Source organism: Oncorhynchus mykiss, chromosome 24 (genome assembly GCF_013265735.2).
Source record: "Oncorhynchus mykiss isolate Arlee chromosome 24, USDA_OmykA_1.1, whole genome shotgun sequence".
Classification (NCBI taxonomy): domain Eukaryota; kingdom Metazoa; phylum Chordata; class Actinopteri; order Salmoniformes; family Salmonidae; genus Oncorhynchus; species Oncorhynchus mykiss.
This window is the reverse complement of record NC_048588.1, coordinates 14,539,699-14,553,246: the sequence shown is the minus strand read 5'-3', so window position 1 is coordinate 14,553,246 and position 13,548 is coordinate 14,539,699. Positions and strand designations below refer to the sequence as shown.

The following is a 13,548-nucleotide window of genomic DNA, read 5'->3' as shown; positions in this document are numbered from 1 at the left end:
AGATTTGCTTTGTGAATTTCATTGCCCCTTGGAACAATCCCTAGACTGGGGGTCCTCCCCCAGGAAGATTTTACTGTTTTAAAGCCAATTTCCTGCAAATCAATGTATTTTGAGGCCTATAACCATAGTACTATTAGGTGTATTCAGGATGCTTTGAACATTAAATGAGCACTCAAAATTATGCTCATATTTTTTAGGTGGTTTGACACATTATTCAGACAGTAATGAAATGGGATAGGGAGACAAGCAAATGCTAGAAACAGTGGGAAGGTTGGAAGCAGGGACTGATCTCTGTTCTCAGGTGGAAAGTTGTATGAGACACATACCTGGGAGTGTTACCTCTACAACAAGGCTCTGCACAGGAACTGTAAATATTAATGGTTGATGGCAGTGGGGAACCAAATCATAGATTGCAGTCTTCTTGTCCATAGACTGCTTTCAAGGTCAGGACACAAACATTTTATACTTTGTCATTGGGTAAACTCTCTCTTTAAAATAGGAGTGGAAGAAAATCCTGCTTGCTCTCCAGGAGGGTTGGCCACCCCAGATCTATGTTTCCCAAGTGCTGGGTGTTTGAAAATGTTCTTGTTATAACAATTCATTTCTCAAGATCACACAGCCTTCAAGAAAAGTCTAATGAATATCAATATTCAGGTGGTTTATGTCTACTAGTTGAAGATCCTTGCCATCATCTTACTCTACATAGACAAAATATGATGCGTTTATGAGTTGTGAGTCCTCCTACCATCTCTGTCTAGCATGTGCACAATACTAAAATGTAAAAAATTACATTTGATACCTGGAGCATTTAATATACTGTGCTTATTTGTATGATTTATTCAAAACTGTCCATAAATGGCTGCAAAAATGCTTAGCCTCATATAATTAATATTCAAAGACACAAGTATGCATCAGATTTCAAATATGAAATTACTCTGGCAAAATTGTGAAGAAGTGGAATAATAAAATAATTGTAGGGAATAACCGTAGTGTTCTTGCTGAGAATCACAGTAATTACTCTATATTTTAGCCCATTGTTAAGAATTAGAATTGTTCCACTGATCAGATTAAATAAAGTAAATAGCTAATAAAATCTACTGAGTCAAATATGACATAAATCTGCCCCTACACTCTACCCAAATTGTTTTATATGTATTGTACCCCATCTAGAATCAAATTTACACTTTTGGGTTCACAATCTGTTTGACAAAATTATTTTCATAGTGACACATAGGTCTCCCTACCCAATTCCCCTACTAAAACATGTTGTAGGTCTGTCTGATGCCTTTTCGTTGTCACAGTATAAATGCCAATCACCAAACGAGGGGACTAATGGAAGTGAGGATTATATCGATTTTAGTACATGCTGTCAAAAGGCTGCATTATGTCTGCAATAGGGACGGGAGTAACCGCAACCTAATATTGTTAACAACATTGTACATAAAACAACGCTACCGTACTGCTCTTTTTACAGTTTTATAAACTCCGTGGAGAACGATCTCTCCATTCAGCTCCACTCTAATCCTGAGGGGCGTTTCTTTAAACGCGCATCCAAGCACCTTGAACCTTTACATAAACTAGAACAATCATATGCTTAAATGTGCCGCGGCTCACAGTGCTGTGGCAACACAATGATAGAGATTCCTGATCGTGATGTTAAATTGCAGGCGCAGATGCTCCGATTTCAAAACGATTTGGAGCACAGTTGAAAAGTTAACGCGCGGACTACACACAGACTAATAAATGCAGTATTTTTAAATGCGTGAGATATAAAACGTGTGCCATGAGAGCGCGGAAAGAGGGTCAAATGCGTGTCTCACGGCCAATGCGTGGGAGTTGGCAGTTCTGGTTTTTAGTTTTCGGTTTAAGGTTGCGTTCCAAATACGTAAAATACATCCTCCTCTACTACCCTCGCCCTTGGGGGAATCCCAGCGGCCACCTTTGCCGTCGTTGGTCCAAACAATTATCCAAGCAACGGAAGTTGGCAAGTAAGCCCCTCAGCCCTCGTTTGTGATCGAGTGTACAATTCTGTTCACTCTGGGGTCTGATAGCCCCATAATTCAATTTGCAATGATTGTACATTGGCTAAGAAAAGTCAGCCAAAACTTAAAACCAAAATCAATATGGAGAGAAGTCAACATACAAGTGTAAGTAAAAACCAATATAGACACGTTAGAAATTGTGCAACTACCATAGTTCCATGATGACTAATAACAGGCAAGGGCGTTCCATTTAATTTAATTAATTCCACCCTTGCTCTGCAAGTGTCATCTCATGACATGTCATTGTTACGTTCCCCAGTTTCTGTGTTGTGGTTTGTTAGGTGTGTGTTTCAGGATGGCTTCCTGATATCCCCCCCAAGCAGCTGATTGGTCGACTCCATGGCTAATCATTGCTGAGAGAGGATTGCTGAGAGAGGAGGTTGATGGCTGGGGGTCATTATGTTGGTTGTTGCTAACAGAGATGGTTATGTTCTGTGGTTGTTGCTGAGAGAGCTGATTTGATGTTCTGTCTTGGTTGTGGCTCAGAGACAGGTTTTGTTAAGTATTTTTGTAGCTGCTGATTTGAGGTATGTGTGTGCTAATAGAACTGTGTTTTTGATTTTTGAAATTGTTTAATTGCATTTGGATAATTCTGTTTCATTTTTTTCCCAGGGGGGAGGGGAAGGCATCTAGGGAGTGCTTAGGCAAGAGGCCTGCGGGCATACATATACCCGTGGTATATTCACTGTCTAGGCACACTAGGTAAGACCTGGGCGGACCACCCCTTGTATTTACCTAAATTAGGTAAGTAGTGGGTATGCAGGTAAGGTAGGAGAGGGGGCTTTGAGATTTACTTTCTTTGCTTTGGTTCCGTCCAGCCCCTTTTCCCCATATTACTGTGTGACGGAATAAATTCCTTGTAAACGGTACCACTTTCTCTGCCTTTGTCATCCTTACTCACACCTACAGTCCCTCTTTCACTTCATGGAGGGTTGAGTTGAAGCAGGGTGTTGTGTTCCCTCTTCCTAGAGGCGTGCATGACAGTCATTAGAAGTTTCCACTTAATATGAGGGCTGAGGGTGTATTTTACATGTTATGAATGCAGCCCAAGAAACAATCAAAAGGGTCTGTGTTCAGTATGTTTTTATGTTCTGGACCGTTCAATTGAACAGAAACTACTGTACAGAACAACCAGTTGAAAAACGGGGAGGTGTTTTGGGCATGTATACATTGGGCGTCATCCATTTTGTCAAGTCGATGGTCACCGGCTGCATTTTAAACACTTGAAAGGCACACCCTCAGCCCTCAAATTAAGTGGACACTTCTGATGACGTTGGACAAGTTTACACTTGCAGGCGAGGAAGGAGGGAATGAATTTTAAATGGACCGCCCTTGCACGAAAATTCATCATTCGACGATTGTGTTTTCAGCTACCGGTAACTGGGTGGGTTCTTTATATGCGCTACAGTCAATTATGATTGCATGTCTACTTATATGAACTATATAATTATTAATATACACCTGTGTGATAGCTAGCAAATTAATTAGCTAACTAACGTTAGCCTGCCTAGCTGGAACCTCTGAAGAATACAAATATTTTATTTATACTATTTCCAAAAGCTAACCAAACAAAAACATTACTTTTACGATATGTTTTTGCATTAGTAGCACCATTTCTAACTTATTTACATGTTGCAAACTTCCCTGCTTGGCTAATAATTTGGACCGACGACAAATATGGCCGCGGGATTCCCCCCCCCAAGGGCGTAAGGCAAGGGTAAGTGAACAAAGGTGTCTTCTATGAGTTTGAAACGCAGCCACCACCGTGTTTTGCATTCTGGGGATAAAAATTGTCCAACTTGTACCTAAATGTCTACTGCATAAACTTTATAACAATTGTGATCAAAGGTCAAAGTTTTGACTGCTAGTTTCAGCAGTTGCTCTTCACCAACATTGGTTTAAAACTTGAATGGAAGAATTTCATGGTAAGGTCGACACCGGTTGTATTCAGCGCTTTGACACTTGTTGTTGATTTTGATCATCCTGCAGCCATCTCCTGCATTGTGAGAAGTTCTATTGTCAACCAATCATTAGGGTGTTTTGTTTGACCCACACGAACATGACCAAAGACATGACTGAAACATTTATAACTTGTGTACAGTGGGTATACAGTACACACAAGTGATGAGGCTCTCTCACTAATTGTCACTGTGTACACACATTATATTATGATTTCAGTTTGAGTGTGTGATATGGGGGTTAGATACATATTTCTACATTATAAAAACCTATTATAATAAAACGTTAACACAGCCATGTTGATCTGAGCCTTGCTGTTGGAAAACCACATTAGTGTCTGACTTTTTGGCTGTCACAGATGCCCCTCCCCTCGACTTTCGTCTACAGTCGGTTGCTTTGGCCTTACCACTCAAACGCGACCATAGGTTGTGGAATGCTGTCAGCGTGTCCGCTGCCCCTTTAAATACGTCATTCATTGCTTCAAGCCACACGGGAGGAAACGTACATCAAAGTCTGCTCAAGAACGTAGAAGAACATTTTCGGATAACGAGTCGTTCAGTATAAACCGTTCCGCAACGTAGCAAACGTTCAAGCTAATTAAATGTACCTCTATGACAATCCAGTCACGTGACGGAACGTGGATCAATACGTCAAATCTATGCGTCAGGAAAAACGGCCGCCGTAAAACAGAAAATAAAAATACACAGTAAGTTTAAGGTTAATCGATATTGGTTTCGGCTCTTCTTTTCTGGTAAGTCTCTAAGGCAAATCGCAATTAAGTAAAGATATTCACATGTTTGTGCTGACTTAGACTGCATCTTTTTACAATTTAATCGTGTTTCTCTGTAGTGAGACAGTCGGGCAGCTGTCAATGTCCATTCCCCATGTCATTCTCCCAGATCACCCAGTCTTTGTATCTGGGTGGTGTGGACACAGTCTTCAAGCCCACCGGTCTCTACAGTAGGAACATAACTCTGATTGTCAACGCCACTGCAGAGCACCCCTGTCCTCAGTATGAGGGGGTGGAGTGTTTCCAGGTACCCGTACTGGACCAGCCTCACGCCCCCCTGGCCTGCTACTTCGATGCTGTTGCAGAACGTATCCATAACAACCACTCAGGGAGTACGCTGGTCCACTGCACTGCAGGCCGGAGCCGTTCTCCTACCCTGATCATGGCTTACCTGATGCGGTATGAGGGGGTATCACTGCGCCAGGCCCATGAGTGGGTCCTGAAGTACAGACCTCATATCCGACCCAATGCTGGTTTCTGGAGGCAGCTGATGGAGTATGAGAGGAGGCTCTATGGGAAGAATACTGTGAGGATGGCTGCTACCTCCTGTGGTGTGCTGCCTGAGGCTCTGGATGGACAGGAGGCCATTTACTGTGTGAATGGCTGATGGTATGTGTCCCAAATGGCACCCTATTCCTTATGTAGTGCATTACTTTTGATGAGCCTAAACTGAAAAGAGTGCTATTTGGGATTTGTCATAATGTATATGAGAAAATAAAACCAATTGCTATAAAAAATATTTTAAAATCTGTTTATTTATAAAGTATTTACATTTAGTAATGTATGTATTCATCCTAGCTTGGTATGGTCTTCTAACGGAGCTGTATCATCTCTGCAATGAATGTACAGCTCTGCGGTGCCTGACGCACCCCTCGGCTGTCGATACACCCCCCAAGTCCAATTTGGAGGTACCCATCCTGGGGAGAATGGTCAGAGTCCGGTTGCATCCCAAACTGCACCCTATTCACTATATAGGATGTCATTTAGGATGCACAGTGTCCTTCTGGGTGGGTAGCAGAGCCCAGTATTTTCTGACATAACGATGGGTTTAGGTTAGAACAGGCCAGAGGAGGAACTGTCTTCAGTATTGGAAACTTCTCTTGGTCTGGATGTCATCAAGGATCTGCTGCAGCTCCTCATCCTCAAACTGCCCCTCCAGACTTTAGACAGAACAAACAGACAACTACTGTCACTAAATGTATATATAATAAACATTTACGCCTGATTTCATGGTCAAGAGCCGACTGCTATCCAAATAGATACAAGGTTTAGAGTCTGGGTTAGAGGACTGAGTATGGTGATATGTGAGGAGGCAGTAACAACAGGTCCTACCTAGGGATGAGGAGCTACCTAGCTACTTCTGGACACATGTTGGCCAAACTGGCCAGCTCAAATTTATGCAGCTTCTTCCGTAAGAGCAAGCTATACGATACAGGGCAATTTCAGTCATCACGAAAAGTTACCACCATATTGTATTTTATACGGTATTGACATTGGTTTTTGGTTGTGATAGTGACAACCGCTACACTGACCTGCGGACACTGGCTATAGTTTCTCTGTTTTTGAACCGGCTGAAACGTGCAGTATAATTCAGACTTTTCATGAAGACCTCCGATAGCTCTTGTTCGTCCTCTGCACTCTCGTTCTGCTGCTTGCGATGCTCCAGAAGCATCTGTACCTCGGAGTTTAGAAGTGTCTCCGCGTTCTCGAACTCTATGAAGAACACAGGTGTGTTTTAACGTGGTTAATATAGTTAGCTAGCTAAATACCTCCAGTGAGTCGTTATATTCAATCTAGTTATCATAAATAAGCGGGATACGAACCTTTCGGGAAAAGTAACTGAGAAGCTTCCTCCTCCTCTGGACGCCATGCTGCTTGTCACAATGAATTAATTAACCTTCCTAGCTAACGTTACAGTAAAATAAAAAGCCACAAAGTCCTCCACGTAATAGTAGAAAAGTGTCAATAACCAGTATTTTATTCGATATATGAAAAATATTTGTCTAAACGTTAAGCATTAAATGTGGGGTTTAAAAAAAAATTCCAATGTAAAAAAAAAAAAAACAAGCCATGAGGTTGAAGTAAGTGTCAATTTATATAGTCTTAATTACATTACTTTACTTAGATTTGTGTGTGTTGTGAAATTGTTAGATGTTACTGCACTGTCGGAGCTAGAAGCACAAACATTTAGCTACACCCTTAATAACATCTGCTAAACACGTGTATGTGACCAATAAAAATTGATTTAGAGCTCCGAGACAGGATTGTGATCCAAAAAATGTCTTCAGCATTGAAGGTCCGTCCCCAAGAACACAGTGGCCTCCAATATTCTTAAATTGAAGAAGTTTGGAATCACCAAGACTCTTCCTAGAACTGGCTGCCTGGCCAAACTGAGCAATCGGGGGAGAAGGGCCTTGGTCAGGGAGGTGACCAAGAACCCAATGGCCACTCTGACAGAGTTCCTCTGTGGAGATGGGAGAACCTTCCAGAAGGATAACCATCTCATCATCAGATCCTTGATGAAAACCTGCTCCAGAGCGCTCAGGACCTCAGACTGGGGGTGAAGGTTGACCTTCCAACAGGACAATGACCCTAAGCACACAGCCAAGACAACACAGGAGTGGCTTTGGGAAAAGTTTATGAATGTCCTTGAGTGGCCCAGCCAGAGCCTGGACTTGAACCAGATCGAACATCTCTGGAGAGACCTGAAAATAGCTCAAAGTTAAGCCTACTCTATCATTAGGGCTACTTAACAGGGACCAACTCTGTTTTATCTACTCTCATACCGTTTGTTGATCACACATTCCCTACTGACGCTCTCATATGGTCAGCAATACCAGACAGCGCAAAGAAGCTGGGAAAATGTTATAGCTGTATTTTGACATGCATATACCAGATTTGCATTGACAATGCAACCTATGGATTATCGAATAAAGTTAGGAATTTTCATGCGAGACAGGAGTAAGGATTTTGGGTTTCATTTAGATTGGGACGATAGGAAAATAGCCTAGGATATGTAAAAGACTACGTGAGTCAATAGATCGCAAGGCCGGTTCGCTCATTAAGCGGCATATTGAAGAGTGCGGCATTTTCTGTGCTAAACTGACCAGACGCACCTCCAACAACAAATAAAAACAAATAATTCTCCCCAAAAACCATGACAATTTCTCTCAACCAGTGGCATATAGCTTTTTAGGTGAGCGCTGATGCCGCCCTGTGATAAGCAATGCCCACTTTGTGAAATGCAAATATTTCGCTTGTACATTCTCAGCGCGCATCTCCAGGGTGCTGTTGGAGAGACGCATCGTTGCCGAGCTCCACCAATTCCGTTAAAAAAAATCGTCTAACATAAATCATGTAGCAGACATAGTATATGGTAGAAAGTGTTCGTGGGCTTCCCTGTAGCCTACAGGTTGGATATAAAATGTATGACAATGTCATGAAGACACGTTTTACATCAAGCAGGTTTCTCCGATTAAATACCCTAACTTTTTAATAGCGCCCAATCAAATAAAACATTCGCTGGTATGTTAACAAACAACATATCCTAAAAACAGGGCAGATCCATGTAAAATACAAAATATTTGTCATGGTCAGTGGTTTCAAGTTTGTATCCGTCGATCATAGCGAAAAATAAAATAATTTTGCATTTCCCTCTGTGTAAACACATTTGAAATAGATTCAGGATAACTCCTGATAAAAGTTAGGTAGCTGATATTCAGAAGTTTAAATAGCCAAATTGATTAGTCACAGGAATCTGGACAATTAAAGGCAATGCAACAGCCTGTTTTACAAACGGTGGGCTTAATACATGGATGGACATTCATACAATTCCATTGTAGGCGGACACTGTAGGCTGCACCCCAGTCATCAAGGGTCGAAGTCTTTTGGACGTATTTTTTTGTCGGGTCAGGACCGGCCGTCTTTTTTTGGTAAAGTAGTAATTATCTTTATTTAGATCCCCCCCCCCCCCATGTAGTTATATTTTTTAACATAATGCACTTCATAATGCACTATGCAACGCTGCGAGAAAGTCGTCGGGTGTCGCCAGGTGGTTGACGATTAAATTACAACGCCATTTTCATTCAGTGCTGCATTGCGGTTCATTGTTTGGAGAGAAAAAACACGTAGAAAATTGTTTGTATATAGCCAAAATGCTTTTTCAAAAATGCAGGCTCAGACAGTACAAAACTATATGCGTTGGCCGGGAATCGAACCCGGGTCAACTGCTTGGAAGGCAGCTATGCTCACCACTATACCACCAACGCTGACATGACTTAAAATAAACACGACTAACTTTAAAGTAACAATTTTAATGTTTTCTGTAATTACCTGATAAAAGTGTAGTTTCGTTTTTTTTATTTGGCCAGACATATATAATTATACATATAATTAGCTAAAAATAGGTCACGGTTAAATAATACAGATGTGCTAATGTTGCTTGTTTTAAAGTGTCGTAATCAAATTACATTATTTTGCCAATCCAGCTAACTGTATTTTGCTAATCCAGCTAACTGAGCTCGTCCCTGCTAAACCAGTTATGTAACGGTTTGGTTTTGGTTCGCAATAACTTCCAATTGAGGTCGACAGCTTGCAAAGAGACGGAGAGAGCTTCCATATCTAACTAGCTAGCTTACATTACCTGAACAAATATTATCTAACAGTTTTGTTTCTAATTTCTAGTGGTATTACAGTGCATTCGTAAAGTATTTAGACCCCTTGAGTTTTCCACATTTTGTTACGTTACAGCCTTATTCTAAAATGGATTACACACAATACCACGAAGCGAAAAAATAACAGAAATACCTTATTTACATAAGTATTCAGACACTTCGCAACTAGACTCGAAATTGAGCCCAGGTACATCCTGGTTCCATTGATCCATGAGATGTTTCTACAATTTGGAGTCCACCTGTAGTAAATTCAATTGATTGGACATGATTTGGAAAGGCACACACCTGTCTCTATAAGGTCCTACAGTTGACAGTGCATGTCAGAGGAAAAGCCAAGCCATAAAGTTGAAGCAAGATGCAAGATGAACCACCAAGATGCTTCCAAACTGAGCAATCGGGGGAGAAGGGCCTTGGTCAGAGAGGTGAACAAAAATCAGATGGTCACTGACAGACCTCCAGTTCCTCTGTGGAGATGGGAGAAACTTCCAGAAGAACAATTATCTCTGCAGCACTCCACCAATCAGGCCTTTATGGTAGTGGCCAGACGGAAACCATTCAGTTAAAGGCACATGACAGCCCACTTGGAGTTTTCCAAAAGGCACCTAAAGGACTCTCAGAACATGAGAAACATTATTCTCTGGTCTGATGAAACCAAGATTGAACTCTATGGCCTGAATGCCAAGCGTCACCATAGGAGGAAACCCTATGGTGAGGCATGGTGGTGGTGGCAGCATGCTGTGGGGATGTTTTTCGGTGGAAGGGACAGGGAAAGGGAAAGATGAACGGAGCAAAGTACAGAGAGGTTGTTGATAAAAATCTGATCCAGAGCGCTCAGGACCTCAGACTGGGGTGAAGGTTCACAACAACCCTAAGCACACAGCCAAAATAGTTGTGCAGCAACTTTCCCCATCCAACCTGACTGAGCTTGAGAGGATCTGCAGAGAAGAATGGGAGAAACTCCCCAAATACAGGTGTGCCAAGCTTGTTGTGTCATACAAGAAGACTCGAGGCTGTAATCGCTGCCAAAGGTGCTTCAAAAGGTGCTTCAACAAAATACTGAGTAAAGGGTCTGAATACTTATGTGAATGTGATATTTCCGTTTTTTTTTATACATTTGCAGAAACATTTCTAAAAACCTGTTTTTGCTTTGTCGTTATGGGGTAGTGCATGCAGATTGATGAAGGAAAAATACTCTTTGATTCGTACTAGTGATATCCTTGACCTGCTCTGTGTTGGTGTGTTGATGGGCTCTCTTTTTTTTCTCTCTCTCTCTCTCTCTCTCTCTCTCTATAATTTCAGAATGGGAGTGTTGAGAAGCGAGGATGTGCTGACAACGTTTCCGTCATACTGGTGTCTGTTAGCTTCTGAACAACAGACACCCAATCTGGCCCGTCATTGCGTGCCTCTGAGTGATATGTCCACCGTGGCTCAAAGAACTTAAAACATGACCAGATCCCACCACTCCCAGCAACACTGCCCACAACAGATGAACATCAGACATGTTGGTCAACCGTTCATTTTAAACAAGATGTTGTAATCTCTAACTCCATGCGTAGGGTATACTGTTCACAGCAATGCAATTGCTAATTGCTTGTATTGAATACTTGCGTAGTGTGTAAATAAGGCCTAATGCTCTGTAGTGCCCTGTACTGCTTATCCCGATGACTCCTGATTTAAATGGGCTTTGTTTTCTATCTAATACATTGTCTTTTCTAATTCGTGCACATGTTTTTTTTGCCTTAAATGTGTATTTTTCTTTGGGGTACTTTTAATAAAGTAGATCAGAACATAATTTCAGAGATTGTCCCAAAAATTCAACACATGTATAATCCAATCGGAAGCTGGTCTACATTTAATGGACTCCTAACTTCCTCCCTGTTCCCGCCACCCTGGATAATAAAGGGTCCCTTCCCTCTGTCCCAAGTCTCCTATAAGTTCATATCATAAACATACATTAGGATTTGCTTTATTGTATCTGATTAGGAATTTAAGAAGGAATCCTGTTTGACACATTGCATGATGCCCCTCTTTATCCCAGACAAAATTCCCCTCATGGACAAAGTAAATTATATCAACTTGTAGGACACCTGGGATACACTTGGGAACCGCATCTCTAGCAATAGCCTATTTTTCTCCCATGGTAACGAAAGAGTTTGGCCATTAGATGGTGCTATCAAACCGTTTCTCAACCTCACTCATGATGACGGCCTGCAACGGGCAAGACAGAGTTATGCTATCAAAAAGAGCTACACATCTTCAGCTTGTCTTTTTATGTATGCCTCAGCAGATTTACGCTCTACAAACATATACATGCAACATGTAAAGTGTTGGTCCAATGTTTCATGAGCTGAAATAAATGATCCCAGAAATGTTTTACATGCACAAAATGCTTATTTCTTTCAAATTTTGTGCACAAATTTGTTTACAGCCCTGTTAGTGAGCATTTCTCCTTTGCCAAGATAATCCATCCACCATATCAAGAAGTTGATTAAACAGCATGATCATTACACAAGTGAACCTTGTGCTGGGAACAATAAAAGGTCACTCTAAAATGTTTACTTTTGTCACACAACACAATGCCACAGATGAGGGAGTGTGCAATTGGCATGCTGACTGCAGGAATGCCCACCAGAGAATTGAATGTTCATTTCTCTACCATAAGCCGCCTCCAATGTCGGTTGGACATATTTGGCGGTGTGTCCAAACGACCTCACAACCGCGGACCACGTGTATGGCATTGTGTGGGTGAGCGGTTTGCTGATGTCAACGTGAACAAAGTGCCCCATGGTTGCGGTGGGGTTATGTTATGGACAGCCATAAGCTACGGACTATGAACACAATTGCATTTTAGCGATGGCAATTTGAATGCACAGAGGTACGGTGACGAGATCCTGAGGCACATTGTCATAACATTCATCCGCCTCTGTCACGTCGTGTTTCAGCATGACAATGCACGGCTCCATGCCGCAAGGATCTGTACACAATTCCTGGAAGCTGAAAATGTCCCAGTTCTTCTGGCCTGCATACTCACCAGACATGCCAACTATTGAGCATGTTTGGGAGGCTCTGGATTGACGTGTATGACAGCGTGTCCAATCCACTCTCCATGTGCACCTTCCTCACCCTTGCCGTCCACGTCTCGTCTAACGGAGGCCCAAATAAAGGGTTAAGGGACAGGGACACAATGTTCAGATCCAGGGGGTAAACAAGTCAGCAGTCAGGTAACCTCTTGCCATTTCCCAGTTGCATTATAGGCCTATAGCCTGTTCATAAATGGCATGTCATATTGATATAGAAAACGGCTATGGTGTGTACCCTGACATAACGGTCATTGCTATCTGGGATCCTTGGGACGTCCCTACTCTAACCTTAACTAATACCATAACCCTTAGCTTAACCATTTTACATGTCAACTTCAATGAGGTACTGTAGGGACGTCCCAAGATAGCACAGACCCCAACAGAACAGTTGTTTTTCCCGTTGTCTGTGTTCCTCCTGAAGCCGTGATGTGTTTATGGAAGAGTCTGAATGTTCCAATAGCTTGCCTCAGGCTGTTGATTTAAATCACCATATCATTCTTCAGATAACTCTGCTCTTAAATCACCATCAGCCAGCCAGCCTGACAGAGAGCTGCATCTGTTAGAGCAGGCTGAAGTCTCTCTGTGTGTCTGTCTGTCTCTCTATATATATAGCTCTCTCTCTCTCTCTCTCTCTCTCTCTCTCTCTCTCTCTCTCTCTCTCTCTCTCTCTCTCTATATATATATATATATATATATATATATATACTGTACATCTGTGTTTCTCTCTGTCTTCTCTTGAGAGCCAGATCTGCCTACGGCGGCTTTTCTCAATAGCAAAGCTATACTCACTGAGTCTGTACATAGTCAAAGCTTTCCTTAAGTTTGAGTCAGTCACAGTGGTCAGGTATTCTGCCTGGTAGTAATAGTATGCTGGTAAATAGCCTGGTAGTAATAGTATGCTGGTACATAGCCTGGTAGTAATAGTATGCTGGTACATAGCCTGGTAGTAATAGTATGCTGGTACATAGCCTGGTAGTAATAGTATGCTGGTACATAGTCTGGTA

General features: G+C 41.9%; 1 protein-coding gene and 1 non-coding gene across 3 annotated transcripts; one reads left to right on the top strand and one right to left on the bottom strand.

The window, feature by feature from the left end:
• Positions 1-3,806: 3,806 nt before the first annotated feature.
• LOC110503815 (dual specificity protein phosphatase 14) lies at positions 3,807-5,530 on the top strand. 2 transcript variants are annotated; one of them, XM_021582360.2, is made up of 2 exons: positions 3,807-4,707; positions 4,851-5,530. In XM_021582360.2, coding segments are annotated over exons 1-2 (549 nt in total). In that variant the 5' UTR covers positions 3,807-4,706; the 3' UTR covers positions 5,399-5,530. The 2 variants fall into 2 exon arrangements, with proteins under 2 accessions (XP_021438035.1, XP_021438036.1); XM_021582361.2 differs by having other exon boundaries at positions 4,339-4,752.
• Positions 5,531-8,987: 3,457 nt separating this feature from the next.
• On the bottom strand, positions 8,988-9,059 carry trnag-ucc. Its single transcript has one exon. It is a non-coding gene; the product is annotated as a tRNA-Gly (tRNA).
• Between the last annotated feature and the right edge of the window lie 4,489 nt (positions 9,060-13,548).